At 35.7% G+C, this 14064-nt stretch overlaps 2 protein-coding genes across 3 annotated transcripts; both read right to left on the minus strand.

The window, feature by feature from the left end:
- Positions 1-1408: 1408 nt before the first annotated feature.
- On the minus strand, positions 1409-6724 carry LOC107267224 (UDP-glucuronosyltransferase 2C1). 2 transcript variants are annotated; one of them, XM_025084401.1, is made up of 9 exons: positions 5481-6724; positions 5149-5415; positions 4892-5090; positions 4636-4812; positions 4234-4551; positions 3936-4164; positions 3048-3859; positions 2895-2985; positions 1411-2823 (listed from the first exon to the last, which is right to left on the minus strand). In XM_025084401.1, exons 1-7 carry the CDS (start codon positions 5715-5717, stop codon positions 3715-3717), a joined length of 1572 nt encoding a protein of 523 aa, XP_024940169.1. In that variant the 5' UTR covers positions 5718-6724; the 3' UTR covers positions 1411-2823; positions 2895-2985; positions 3048-3714. The 2 variants fall into 2 exon arrangements, with proteins under 2 accessions (XP_024940168.1, XP_024940169.1); XM_025084400.1 differs by having other exon boundaries at positions 1409-2823; positions 2895-3859.
- Positions 6725-9304: 2580 nt separating this feature from the next.
- Positions 9305-14055, minus strand: LOC107267139 (parapinopsin). Its single transcript, XM_015738445.2, has 6 exons — positions 12014-14055; positions 11776-11870; positions 10944-11054; positions 9883-10142; positions 9640-9755; positions 9305-9565 (listed from the first exon to the last, which is right to left on the minus strand). The coding sequence occupies exons 1-6, from the start codon at positions 12212-12214 to the stop codon at positions 9359-9361; spliced, it is 990 nt and encodes a 329-aa protein (XP_015593931.1). The 5' UTR covers positions 12215-14055; the 3' UTR covers positions 9305-9358.
- Positions 14056-14064: the final 9 nt, after the last annotated feature.

Below are 14064 nucleotides of genomic sequence, written 5' to 3' on the forward strand. Positions count from 1 at the left end.
TGATAGAACAAATCATGAAATCATTTATGTATCTAAACTCTAGATCATTCCTTAATACTATAACTCAAACGCTACTACAGATGAAACCGTCCTATGACATCATTTAGTGAAACTTAGAAACTCTGTCTACACACATTTACCACACACATATATATATATATATATATATTCCTTCTCATTATATATATACATAATATATATTATGTCTTATGTTTTCTCTTTTCTTTCTCCAGCTTACCATCCTCTTCTCTTTCACTAAGCCGGAATATGTTTCTATGTACATCACACATAGACTATCCAAGAGAGTACGTTCAGTACCGATATCAATTTTCTTCTTGGTTATTTTTCTCTCCGGACAAACGAGACTCCCTACGCAAATACCAAAGATGGTCGACCAACCGGATACCACCTTGTACTTGTAACGTATGTAACCAGACATGAACTAAACAATATTTGCTGTTGTATAAATGCGCCTATTGCGCGAATTTCGAAAGTTCTTAAGAACAACAATACAACCGTCTTTTTTTATTTTTTAGATTTACAGGAAATTTTTTAAACATTATGAAAGGCTTATATGGCATTCGTCTAAATACTAACAAAAATCAGGCATCATGTCCATTAATTTTTGTTATCATAACATTTCAAAAAGAAATACTTTAATATGACCATCGCCAATACGCATGCGCACAACGCAGTCGCGATTAAGCCTGAAGTCGTATACCAACATTTCGAAAAAGGTCGTTAGCCTTTGCTTGCCCGTCGATCGTAAGCAAAGCGTGACTCATATGTCGCATTACGAGACTCAAGAGACGGAATACTGTTGAGACGGCAAATCCAAAAAATTTGCGATAAAAATTTCTGAGACCCACTAGAGTAATACTGTAGTATCGTAAAAGATGAACCGACCTCCTGCGACGCCGGAAATAAAGGAATGACGCACAGTCAGAAGACGAAGAAGAAACGGTAAAGAGGTTATGAAGAAAATTATAAAATATCGTGACGATCCACGTGTCCTAGGTCAGCATCACCACACGAACGTTAGACTCCTCCATTTCGTCGGACCTTTAACCAAATTTGTATAGTAACCACTGCGAATCGACGTCCCTAACTCAAATGAGCGCTACTCCATTCTTACGAATTGCGTGGGTGGGACTTAGCAAACACACGCGTCAAGGTTACCTGCGCACCATTTAAACGACCTGAAAGTTTCTACCCGTTTGTCCTCCTTGCCTTCAGATGCGAACAGTCGTAACGTGTTTAGAAATACCGATTCGTGGTCAGAATCAGGGACATTTTGGCTCTTGGATACCATCATTCTCTGCTTGAGTATAAAAACAAATATGAAATATGAAAGTTTGTATCTTAGAATAGCCGTAAGAGACGCGATGATTCAGCCGTGTCAATCATTATGTTTTTTTGAAAAACACGTTAATACTCAGTAGAAACAGATATATGTTAAAAAAGGGATATTTATCCTAGAGACTTTTATTTTAAGTATATACTAAAAATATTCTAGAAATCGATACAAGTCGCACCATTGGAAATGTACGATTATGCAATTCCGACAGATGGTCCTATTATTGCTTGTTATTCGACACAGCGAATTTCTCTATCAACACCTTCTTATACGTATGTCGTGCTTATTAGATTCTATCTACTCGTCATTTTATGGTTGCCCTATATACAATGTGTGTTTACATACGTACATGTACTTACAAAACCTCACAATCATTTAGACTGAGAAAATAAGCCAGCGTTAAAAGTAACAACTGTGAATCAATCATATTTCATGAGTTAACTAACAATTTGTATATCTAATGGCTGAAGTTTGTCCATAATCTAAAAATTGTCAAGATTATCATGCTCTTCGGAAAAGTGTGTTTCTAAAATCAACGTCAACCATTATTAATATAATGGAGAAAAATTTTATAAAAACAACAAGCCCGTTTGTACCTCATGAACTTTTTACTGTAGTGAATGCATTCTTGGACAATTGTCATTCCCACTTTTGATACTCCTTTATATCTTAAACGGAGCAGCAGACGGTAAAGTGATACGAAAATAAGATAAAATTAGATAAAATATTTCACCAGATTTATAATTCTAAGGTGAATAATGTCACATTTGTAACATCTTCCTAACACCGTCAAGCGCACTTCACCTACTGATTTAGATCATTATTAGCTACAGACTATTTTATACATTTTATATTACTTACCTTTATTATTCTTCATGAACCTGTCAACATCATGTTTGAATATTAAAGAGGCGGGCAAGGTGCACTGGGCGTTGTAAGATTTTCTGAAGCCGAAATAATTTGAATTGAAGTGCCTGTATTCCTACTTCCTTTTATACACCGGCGCCTCCTGGTTGGCCGTTACAGAACTTACTATACAGGAGTTATGCATACGTTTGGTACGATTCAAATTTTCGTTAGGACTATGAAGTCTTTGACAAATGTTTGTTAACTCAGCCGCTATCAGTATCATTTATTAATAAAATTTGTTGGAACTAAAATAGTACCATTAAATAAGCATTGATATTGGAGTCCTTGAAGAATTATGAGAACATGTACTAGGACATATATGTATCTCTAGTTATCTCTATAGAAACTTGACGTAATCTTGGTAATCGAATATTAGCTAAGAATGCGGTTCAACGGGAAATTTTAATTAAAGTATCAGCAATTTAATACTTTGCATACTGGCTGTCGGTAAAGTACATATTGCAATAACTTGAATGCCCATGTAAAAATTTTAGAATTAGTAGCGAGGATGCTGTTATCCCCACTGTTGTCCTCGGCATTCTGATGTCTGGAACAGGCTACAAATATATTCTGATATTGAAAAAATCAAAAAGTTACTGAAAAAGACAACGAAAATTTTCGAACATACCATTGGCCCAATGCTCATCTGTTGATTTGTTGCTGAATCAAAACTGTTACAGCTGAACTCTCGCTAGCTTGAATATTTCGACACTGGTTAGCTAAAATAAATTCTATATTGAATATAATTATCCCTGAATATCTTAATTGTGAGATTGCCTACGTTTCTTAATTTAGTCGCTTCACTTTCCTGTAGCAAATCTTCTGATTTGCCCTAAGGGAGCATGACACGTAAAATGTTGTGTCGTGCCTTGCGATCCAAACTTTCACGAAAGGAATAGCATAGCATTCGTTGAGCGTCGGTGCTGCAATTACAATGCAATTATGCCGCAACGATGATTGCGATATGAGGCCTCCAATTCAGGAAAGCTGCAGCGTGACGAAAATTTTACGATGATGCATATATGTATATATATCGGTGGTGTTTATCGATAAGATGCAAAACTAAGAATATGAATTTCTTGAATCTCCGGATCAGTATTGAAAGTGCAAGGTAGTCGTTGCATCCAGTTGAAGGAGTGCAATGCCCTGATACGAATATCCAAAGTATTCTGACTCGTTCCGACCGTATTAATCGGTTTGAGTGGCCGTGGCGAAGTCTTACTTTCACCAGGGTGAAATTGAATTTTATAAAGTGGTTGCAAAAGATGTTAATAAATGCCATAAATAGACTGAATGCTTAAGACTTAATTTTTTGTGACTGTGAACACCTAGTTTTATTCTCTTAAGATACTTAGGTACAAGCGCTTGGCGCATTAGGTGGTATTGCCGGACATGAAGAGTGTATAGATAAAAAGTGAAAATAAAAATAAATAAAAAAAATAATTGCATCAGTTCATTTTCCTTTTGGTAACCGCGTGCCTGACTGTAATGGGTCTTCGCGTTAGTTTTCTAGATGTATAGATTAAACCAAGTAAAGTGATCAGATAAAATGCAGCTACATCAAGGGAGTAATACTGGATGGTTCCCATATGCCTGTAATTAAGAATATAATAATTAGGTAAAGAAATAAATAATTTCTATTGATATATTATTAAAGAAAAGAAATTACCTGGATGTACTCTTAAGATGATCTGCACCACCGTATTTAGCAACATGTTCCACCCACCAGGTAGCTAATTCTCTGGGTTCCAGAGGAAGATCCTTGAGTAATGAACTCTTTCTCTTAGCTGCTTCTCTATAACTATTATTATTTCCAGCTGCCACCTTCATTATACCAGCTCGAAGTTCAGTTACCGAGATACTAGCCAAATCCATAACTAAGGCATAACCTTGTTTTTCTATGAAACAATAAATATCAGAGTAACTACTATTCTTGTTTGCACCAAAACATGTCAAGCGACACTTACCAGCCTGTGCTGCATTTCCGTCATGATCACAGAACACGGGTAACACCAGAGCTGGTGCACCATGGTACGCAGCTTCGTGTAAGGATAATAAACCTCCATGGGATACAAACGCTCGGAGTTGAGGATGGCCAAGTAATTCCTGCTGCGGCCACCAGGCGGCTGTCCTCACATTACCAGGAAGATTATCTATCTTTCCGCCTTCCCACTTCCAAACAACGTTATACGGTAAGGTTGCGAATGCCGCTAAGAAGATCTCTCTAAGGGCGTCTGGCATTCCCGATGCGCGTACCGAGGAGCCCATCGAGACAAAAATGAATCCTGTGAAATGGAAAGTGCCATAACGAATTTACTGGAGCAGAGAGACTTAAAGGAATGTTAGTACACTGGTAAAAGACTATTCACCTCGCCTCAGAAAAGTCTCTAAATCGAGACTAAGTTGCATCGCCGGTCTACAATGAAGACATGCTACGTTCACTACGTTGGACAAATACGGAACAGAATCGGCCACTGCGTAATGGCTATTTTGCAGAGTCAATGGTACTTCAGATATTAAATCCCTCACATCCGGAACTTGGTCACCTGGATTCAGATAATACATTAATTTTCCATAGACTTAATGACGACATGTGCATCTTCGACTGTACCAAAAGAAATTTACCCAAGTATTTATGTAGGGTTGGCTGTATATATCCGGTGGTCATGATCCAGTGCATCATTTCCAGTGTTGCCAAACAGGCAGCGTTAAGAATTCTTTGAAAGAAGTTCATATCCTGCGTTAAACCTTTACCAAAATAAGGGGTTATGGACCAGAGCGATGGATTACCCTGACGCGATATGGAACCACTGTACAAAGCGACCTGTATTACAAAATTCTTTCTCAATTATTTCTTTAAACTCTTTATTATAATTACTTACGGTGTTTAACATAATAGTAGGGACGCTCTCTCCGTGTAAAATTCCTAGAAGACATTCCGGATACGCTCCGTCAAGAACTGCCACGTCCCAATGAGCTTCGGAATCACCTTGAGGGGTTTTTAGATTACTTATAGACATATTGTCCTGGAGAAGAGCTTCGCAAGCTTCCCAACCGTACCTCATCGCATTCCATGGCGATAATGGTAGCTCATTCCTAAATCTAGATCCAACCAGATCCCATTCTGACGTGTAATTGCCCACATAAGCCTATATATGTAAATAATATTAGGTGAATCTAAAACACATTTATTTTTAATTCTTGAATATCATACCTCTAGAATGGGTGGAACGAATTCTAAAAGATCGTTATTAGCTGCAGGTCCCGGAAATGCGCTTAGCAGGGTAACATTATGTCCCCTATCTCTTAAGGCTGTTCCCAAAGCTACGAATGGTACCGTGTGCGATTTTGTACCACCCATAGTAGCAAGTAATACATTGTATCCCCATGTGTATTGCATCCCGTGCAATATTACAAATAATATACTAAGTATCACTGTCATTTTAATCATGTATATAATTAAAACAAAATTAATTATAATATTATGATAAAAAAATCGTCTTCCTTTTTAAATGTCTGCCGTGTCTAAATCATGCCATCTTCTTCGAGGAACCTTCACGAACCGAATTATGACGTTGCACTCTTGATTTCTTACTTCGACCAGGCAAGAAAAACAGTTATTATTTAAGAACACAATAGAATTCCTCCTTGTTGTTATTCAAATAACGCGCATGCGCATTTATGGTAAATTTGAATGTCCAAAAGTAACGTTCAATATTATTGTTCTTTGAAATATGTATTTTTAATTTAGAATTGATTTGTTGATTTTAGTTTGAAGTGTCTTAATGTATCTTTAATATGTTCTTCTTCAAACTTTCTCTTGTTTTTTTCCTCCCACAACTTTATGTTACGCACAGTATCTCTTTATCATCGTTCACGCGCACCGATTTCTGTAGTATTATAAAATCTTACGATTTTCTGGCACCTTCTATTTTGGATAAGGCATGTGATTTTACCTTTATCATCAAAGTGAACTTTCACCGACAACATTGCAGCGCAATTCACTACGTACAACCAATCGCTCCAGTAAACAGCAATTCAGTTCCCTTCAAGAAAAATTACTTTTGACCGTGATTACATTTACTTTGGTATTAACATTTTTACCAACAATTTTTTACAGCATATTTACAATTTCGCAGACATGTTAATTATGTGTTTGCGAAATTATTAAAAAATCTGTTTTATGCAGTAATTAATTTTTTTTCACTTCAATTTTGCTTTCAATTTCCTCTTGATCTTTTATTTTTATCGGTCAATCAACTTTTATTGGCTATATTAACTTTTATGAGAGGTACGTAATTTATAAGTAGTCAACGACATATTCATTTCGCAATTGATTATTGGCTCATACTGCCGGCTAACATTTCTCGAATGTAGGAGAACCGCGTTGCAGCGCGACGTTGGCGAATGGGCGCACGAGCATACTTCGAATATCGCGGAGTGTGAAAGTTTGACTGACCAACGCGACAGACTAACGATCAGCTGAGTTCTTAAGAGAGAGTTACCTACTCCCACCTTTTTCATAGGCAGCTAAAAACCTTTTGTCTCAAGATGTATCCTAAACTTCTAGGAATCCCAATCGAATAGTAGGATATAAAATAATATATGTGAAAAAAAGTGAGATTTTATTGCGAAATAAACATTTTAAAACGAGTACGACTGTACTTCTTCTTTCGGCGAATAAACAGTTCAACGCCATTCTTAAAAATATTTCTTACATAATATGTCATTATCGACCCAAGCCAGAGAGCAGATCCGTACACAGTTTTTATTTTTCACTTTATGGTATTGTTTAGAGTTGCCTATATTTTCTGCACATTGCAAAAAGTGCAAATTTTTATTGAACGATATTTTTAAGTAACCAATAAGAATCAGCACTTTTTGAAAAGTGCAAAAAGTATAGGTAACGAGAACAGATCTATTGTGTGATACAAATTTCAGAAGCCAAAATATATGCCAAAATTAACATGTCAAGCATGTTTGTATTGTGCAATTTGTTATTTTCACTGCGTATAACTCAGAAGCGGGACGCGCAACTTCTTAGAAACATTTTACGCACAAACATCATGTATTTCTCAAGTACATACAAATTTTAGCTCGATTAATTGGATTTGTTATAATAGTTGCATTTCGTCAAGAGTAATTTATCGCATCGATATATAGATGAAGTGTGAATAGTAAATTTTTAATTAATCTTGCTTTTCGTATTAAAAAAATCATTTTTATGTTTGCTGTCCAAAACCTTTTTCAGAAAGCAGTCAAATTATGACCCGTTGGCTTTCACGAATCAGCAAGACGCTCTTCTGTTTGCTAAAGACGTTAGGACGCACGTCTCCGCCGCGATGCTGTGTCCTCCTTCACGTTTTTCCTCGCTTGATAATGCTAGGCTACCGGAGCGTATCGTTCGGTGGTTTAGGTTTCCAAAAATAAAATTCCCGTTAACCACATCTCACAGGAACTGCTTGGACTAGAGAAAATTAGTCATGATTGATTTTTGCCGACGGAGACAGAAAAAACAAGATGTTAGTAGAAAAAGTGTTCGATGAAGCCAAGAGTAGCTTAATGAAATACTGCCAGGAACAATTATATTTTTTTGTCACTTCATACAGGAGCAATGTGAAAGATTCCAATCATCCATGAATAAATTACAACGAACTTAGGATACATTAAAGGTATCTTCCCTCGTCCATGGAACTAGTCGTTCAAGATGGATAACTTGGAAAACCAGATCTCTCATAGGTCAAATTCGGTCATTATGTAAATTTTTACGACCGAACGGTAACACGATGACCGATTCTGGCTAATGAGGGTATTGATTTTCCGAATTACCCATCTTGGACGACTATTCAGTTTGATGTGGACTTCTAATCACACTTGGTAACTATCGTTGGAATTATCACATATAGCAAATTTGTATAGCCAAAAGGAACTACGTAACTCCCTGACTTTAAATAATTTACGACACAAAGATAATCTGTTATTATTTTTTATCAGATTGCTCCAATCAGTCAAATCAATAAAATATTCTTATGACAGGTAACACAACGACTGATAGATTTGAGCTAAATAGTCCTACGCATATAGAAAGTCTACCAATAGTTGGCAAAGCACAGACTGTATAACCTCTCAAATATCATCCGGATTGTGTGGTGACCTCATCGATAATAAGTCAAAATTCTTGATAGCTTCTAGCATGTCGATACCCATAAGAAGAAGTTATCCTTGCAAGATGAGTTCCAATAAATTTTCTTCGCGTGGTTTCACTTTCGCCTCTCGCGAAATCAAGCTCGACGGACTTGTCAGTACTAAGAACGCGTCTGTGCGGCGGCCTCTCATTGGCTACGCGTTTGGCGCGTGTTATGAATTCGTTATTCGAATAAACCAATGGGTTACGGCAATAACGATGCAATTAGCTATCATACGGAGATCCAGTAGCGATCGTAATCACTATGTGCAAACGTACAATCAGGGTTTACGCTTGGCCTATTAGGAATAATATTAATATAACACGTGAAAAGAGAATGGATCGTTAATCAATGGTTACGTGATTGCACGCGACAGTCTTGTTTTGTCAGTAGCCAAATACAAATCCTATGTGCAAGGTTTATTAAAGAGCTCGAGCTATGTAAAAATCGTTTTGCAAAGCCTTCGAGCATAATCTAACGTTTTTAAGGACTGTTGCTTTCCGACTGTGCAAATAAATAATAAATAACGCAATTAACATATATGCAGGGTCGAGGTTTGGAAGAGCCATGCTTATACTTATACATATTGATATACTCGTATAAATTATCCTGACAACATAAAATTAGAATTTATCCTAATAAATCCTAGCCTTAATTTATCTGGAAGTTTTACGAATAACCACGTGAGGAATTTGAAAACCCAACAAAATTCTTTCTTTTAAAATTCACTGTGATTTCCGGTACCCCACGTGGACCTGCTAGAATTAAACATGAACATTTATACTTTAAGGTTATCTTTGGATAGTTGGTATTTTCTACTATGGACAACGATTAGAATGCTAGATATTAATGGTATGTTTGATCATTTTGTATTACAGGAATTATTTAACGTACAGGTGTCACTTCCTCAGAGCTTCTTCTCTATTCTTTTCATAACAGTGAGCGCTGTATGTTGACTTTCGCGAGTCGCGCCGCCTGCGTCGCGAATTCCAAATAGTTTCTTCAGTGATCTTAGAAACGAGGTGTTAAGTCCAGCGTAGATTATTGGATTGTAGCAGATTGAAGATTTCGCAAGAATAGCCGGAAGTAACGCAACTTCCGGTGACGGTTTTACCTGGTAAATAATAAAAGTATATCAATTGAATATCGATTAACATATCTATGATGATTATCAATTCTAAAGCTTACATGGAAGTACTGCACACTTAAAGCCAAGCCAGCGTATGGCGTCCAGGCCAATAAAAATGCGATAATCATCAATGCCACCATTTTTGTGACTTTTGCTTCTTGCCTGCCACGTCGTCCTGATGCGACGTTAAATGTTTGTCAATTTATATTTGACCGTTATTTAACAATTTATTTATCATTTTATCTGCCATTATCTTTCCAGAAAATACGAGACAATTTTTAATTTAAATGCTTTCTTCTTACCAGCTCTTCTTCCGACCTTTCGTAAAGTCCTGATAATACCAACGTAACATGTTCCAATAATGAGAACTGGCATTATCAAACCGAATACAAAAAGAAAGGCTATGTAGCTGTCGGTCTTGGTGGATACGTCATGAATTTCCCAGGAGACACTGCAGGATACATTGGCGGCTTCCAATCCATAGCTGCCCCAACCGAAGACTGGCGGTAAGGATAAGGAGACGGCATAGACCCAGACAAACCAGGCGATGATAACCGCATGTCTATGTAGAACAAGAATATTAGGTTTGGGGATAATTCACAAAATTGAGGATGAATAGAAATTAAAGGAATTAGAGGATATCTAAGTATTTCCGTGCTACAGAACTGTACTTGGAAACTCATAACGAAGTTCGTTTGGGAATTTCGCTCCGCGTCCTTTGAATTGGATAAGTATAGAAGGGAAGTCAGTAAGCTTTACATTACGCTTTACATTACGCAAAAAGAGATACCTAAACTCTTGAAACTTTTGATTTAAAGGTTGCCAACCATGAACCAGATAAGCAATTGTCGAGTCATTAATCATTATACAGAAGGAAAAGAAAGAGTTCTTCGAAGACCACTTGATGTCAAAGGGCATGAAAAGGGTTCTTATAAAAGGAGGAAACGATAAACGTTGCTCAGAGTCAAATGTACAAGTGTAATTATGTAATCCTGGATTTGGATTTTACTTGAAGACCCTTCAGGTAATTGAGGTCTATCAAGTATTGTACCCATTGTCAAGGAATTTGGGACAAGACCATTAGAAGAGAGGTTGATTGTAGAAAAGATGCAAAGAGAATCCAGAGCTTCACAGTCTTCTTATAAGATTCCTGAATCGTTTCAAAAGCTCAGTGCAAGTACACACTTTGGTAATCCATAATTAATTAAAAAATATGTTAGTTACTTCAAGCTCTTAATTTCACACTGCAAGTGAATGCTAAACATGAAAAAGACTTTACTATAATGTCTTTGAGCTACGTTCTTTCATCGCCTTATTATTAAAGTTATTAAAGCTTCTGATGTAAAGGGATTTCATATTTTACCTTGTCAACAGTGCTTTTATGGGTTGAGTGACTAGTATCCATCTTTCTACTGCCATTGCTGTAAGATTACCAATGCTGGCTAAACCAAGTGTTGACATGAGGAAGGCATACCTACAAGACAAAATAGAATGAGACTTATCATTATGATACAACATACTGCTTGATTGAATATGAATTGGAAAGAAATAGAATTGAATTAAATGGTATTGTTAGATCAGTTGCAAAACTCTTAGCATCTCTTTGGAAATGAAAAATCTTCTGATATAGAAGATTGAAGTATACATGGCAATGATGATCTTATAGAAGATTAATGTTAGGGGGATGAAATCTTAATTAGGAGAATAAATGTATGTTTTCGTTGATGATAAGAGACATCAAGATTGGTTTATTTGGACACTTTTAAATAGTGAAGGATTATTAAAGTAACAGCAAAGACAATAGGAATCACAATTATTTTCACTTTTATATAACTGTCAGGATTCTTAATTCCTCTGCGTCTTTTTACGTTAAAAAGCTTGTGGCTTGTCGTAGGTAATGGTACAAGAGTAAACATTGAGTAACATTTCATTGTCATGTGGAAGAATGGCAAATTTGCTTCCAGATTTACAATTGCGGTTAACAAGGTCGTTATAGTATAAATAGAAAGAGCCTCAAGTATGCATAATTACAGTCTATTTAACATGTATGGAATTTTATATTACAGTACATATACAGTATATGTAATTTTTAGTTTATCCTCAAGTAAAACGATAGCGTGTAATAATCCATTGATAATTGTAATAATCAATTAATTAATTGTATTGTCTAGATTATCAATAAGATTATTAATCACCAGATGCACATCTCATGACTCCAATACCAACCACCATTGATGGCAGACATCATAGTCAATGGATTTCCAAAAACAGCCACTTGGAAATCACCTACCTGCATTAAAAGAAATATTATTATTTAATAATCGAATCGATTGCAATATTTTTAATTTTATTCAATTTTTTTTATAACACTATATATCTAAATATGTGTATTTTTATTTGAACTTTCTCTCATTTATTTATGGGTAAACCTACCACGAGATTGAATAGTATGGTGTTCATGGGTGTCCAGCGATTTTCGGAATCTTTTATTATTACTATTATTACTATCAGATTCAAACTAAAACCAAAAAAACCTATTAGGCTTAGTGCTACGGCAGCGGCCACGTAAGTCATTTCACTCATTTTTCCTTCGTGCAAAAAATCGGGTATGTCGGTTGTGCTATTTTCAAACATTTTTTAAGCGAATCAAATATATTTCTATACACACTTTTTATTTTCTATTAAGTAAATTTTTTATGTTTTATAAGATTTTTTAACTGATACGATTTATTTTTCATTTTTAGTATCATTATACATATTGACAATACTTCCCTTGGGATGTTTTTTAAAAATATTTTTATATAAATTTTTTATTTAAGAAGCTTGTAAATCCACACTGTATTAAGTAGTAATGCCGATATTTCAAACTGACTTGCCTTATATAGAGGATTGCAGGGGGTGAGTACCCCACCAAGGAGCTTATCAACCCCCTCAAAAACCATAGCGTAGAACAGCATGCGCGAAATTCGCTACTGTTTATCGAATTTCTATATAAAGTTTCATAGAAAGAATATTTGTGTTGCTTTTTCAATTATTTATCATTTAATGAGTAACATTTTTTTTCAATATCTTCAAGAACATTTGATATAGTATATTATCTCATTTCTGTACATACCTGATTCCTGGAATCTTTATGATTACATTAGTTAAATTTCTCATGCAATTTGGAGATCAACAACTCAAAAAAGAACTTTTTTTTTACATTTCATAACAGTTCCAGAGACTTACGAAATTCACGCTCCACTTGTCAAAAATTCGGAACAGAGCCTGCGGCTTTTGATGAAAGTTAGATTACAAATTTAGTAAAGAACATATTCGAATTATAATTTTCGATCGTTCAATGTTATTTGTATACGGTGTGAATGAAATCGAATCTTAGGATTTGAATAAACACATCTTGTAGAATTTACCCTTCACTACATAAATTTTACGACGTTATAATTATGACAGTTATATTAAATTTCTACAAATGTATTAAACGTGTTTTCTGAGATGCTAGCATGAATGTCCATATAAGCCTGGGTCAGGGTACCTTGATCAGAATTTCTGCAAATAAAAAATATCTGCCTATATAGATATATAGATGACGATGATATAACGTGGCGCTGTCAACATTCCATGCTGACTGTGTAACAATATCGGCGATTAGAAACTGGAAAGTTCAGCGTAGCTTCGTGGCTCATGGAAGAAAGAGTGAGAGCGAACTGAGACAGTTATTGCAATCGCGAACTGTGAAGAGGAGAGATAGAGCGAGAGTTTCTTTCTCGTTTGTATGTCTTTTACACACCTTTCCACGTCTTCTTATTCTGAGGAATCTCTGCATCGTTCCGGTAAAAGTGAAACCGGGCGATGCCGTAGTAGTTTATTCATTTAACTTTGATATTTTTGACGCTGATACGCGAAAATTTTATGGTTATACGTGTAACATATTTAGTACACTGTGCGTGATAATTTATACATAATCAATGTAAAATTCTATTATTACATGTTGGGGTGCAACGGATGCTTGTAAATTGGTTGGATAAGCTCTGTAAACTGAAGCTTGTATAGAATCAATGTGTCTCGTTAGTCGAAAAAAATAATTAAAATTGTCAAATTGTGTAACGCGTGGAAATGAAAACAAAAATATTCCGGATAATCACCTTCAGAGGACAGCTGTAAGAATCCGGCAATATGTTATTAATCCCACTAATGACAAAAATGGATCATACTCATTAAACTTGGATTATCCACAAGTAGCTAGTTTTCATGTGTCCAAACAGTCAACCTTGTTAAGTGAAAATAATTAAAAGAGAGCCTGACACTCGACTACAGTCGAAATGACGTTTACAGGATGCGTATTTCAACAAATTTGACTATAATATTCCGATGGTAAACGTAGTAAAAAAAAACGATTTGTCAATGTACCTACGCATAGTATAAGGTCATACGACGGATTACTCAATGTCGTAAAAATATGCGCATAAATTGCACGCTGTGAATTT

The sequence above is a fragment of the Cephus cinctus genome, unplaced genomic scaffold, assembly GCF_000341935.2.
Source record: "Cephus cinctus unplaced genomic scaffold, Ccin1 Ccin1_scaffold0351, whole genome shotgun sequence".
In the NCBI taxonomy this organism is placed as follows: domain Eukaryota; kingdom Metazoa; phylum Arthropoda; class Insecta; order Hymenoptera; family Cephidae; genus Cephus; species Cephus cinctus.

Excerpts from the sequence above, each read along its gene's own strand:
- LOC107267224 (XM_025084400.1), bottom strand. The coding sequence starts at position 5,717 with ATGATTAAAATGACAGTGATACTTAGTATATTATTTGTAATATTGCAC. Across the intron at positions 4,552-4,635 it reads AGAGACTTTTCTGAGGCGAG|GATTCATTTTTGTCTCGATG; the intron begins GTGAATAGTCTT and ends TCCATTTCACAG. Across the intron at positions 4,165-4,233 it reads CGGAAATGCAGCACAGGCTG|AAAAACAAGGTTATGCCTTA; the intron begins GTAAGTGTCGCT and ends ATTGTTTCATAG.
- LOC107267139 (XM_015738445.2), bottom strand. The coding sequence starts at position 12,214 with ATGTTTGAAAATAGCACAACCGACATACCCGATTTTTTGCACGAAGGA. Across the intron at positions 11,055-11,775 it reads AGTCATGAGATGTGCATCTG|GTATGCCTTCCTCATGTCAA; the intron begins GTGATTAATAAT and ends TTTGTCTTGTAG. Across the intron at positions 9,566-9,639 it reads TAAGTGTGCAGTACTTCCAT|GTAAAACCGTCACCGGAAGT; the intron begins GTAAGCTTTAGA and ends ATTATTTACCAG.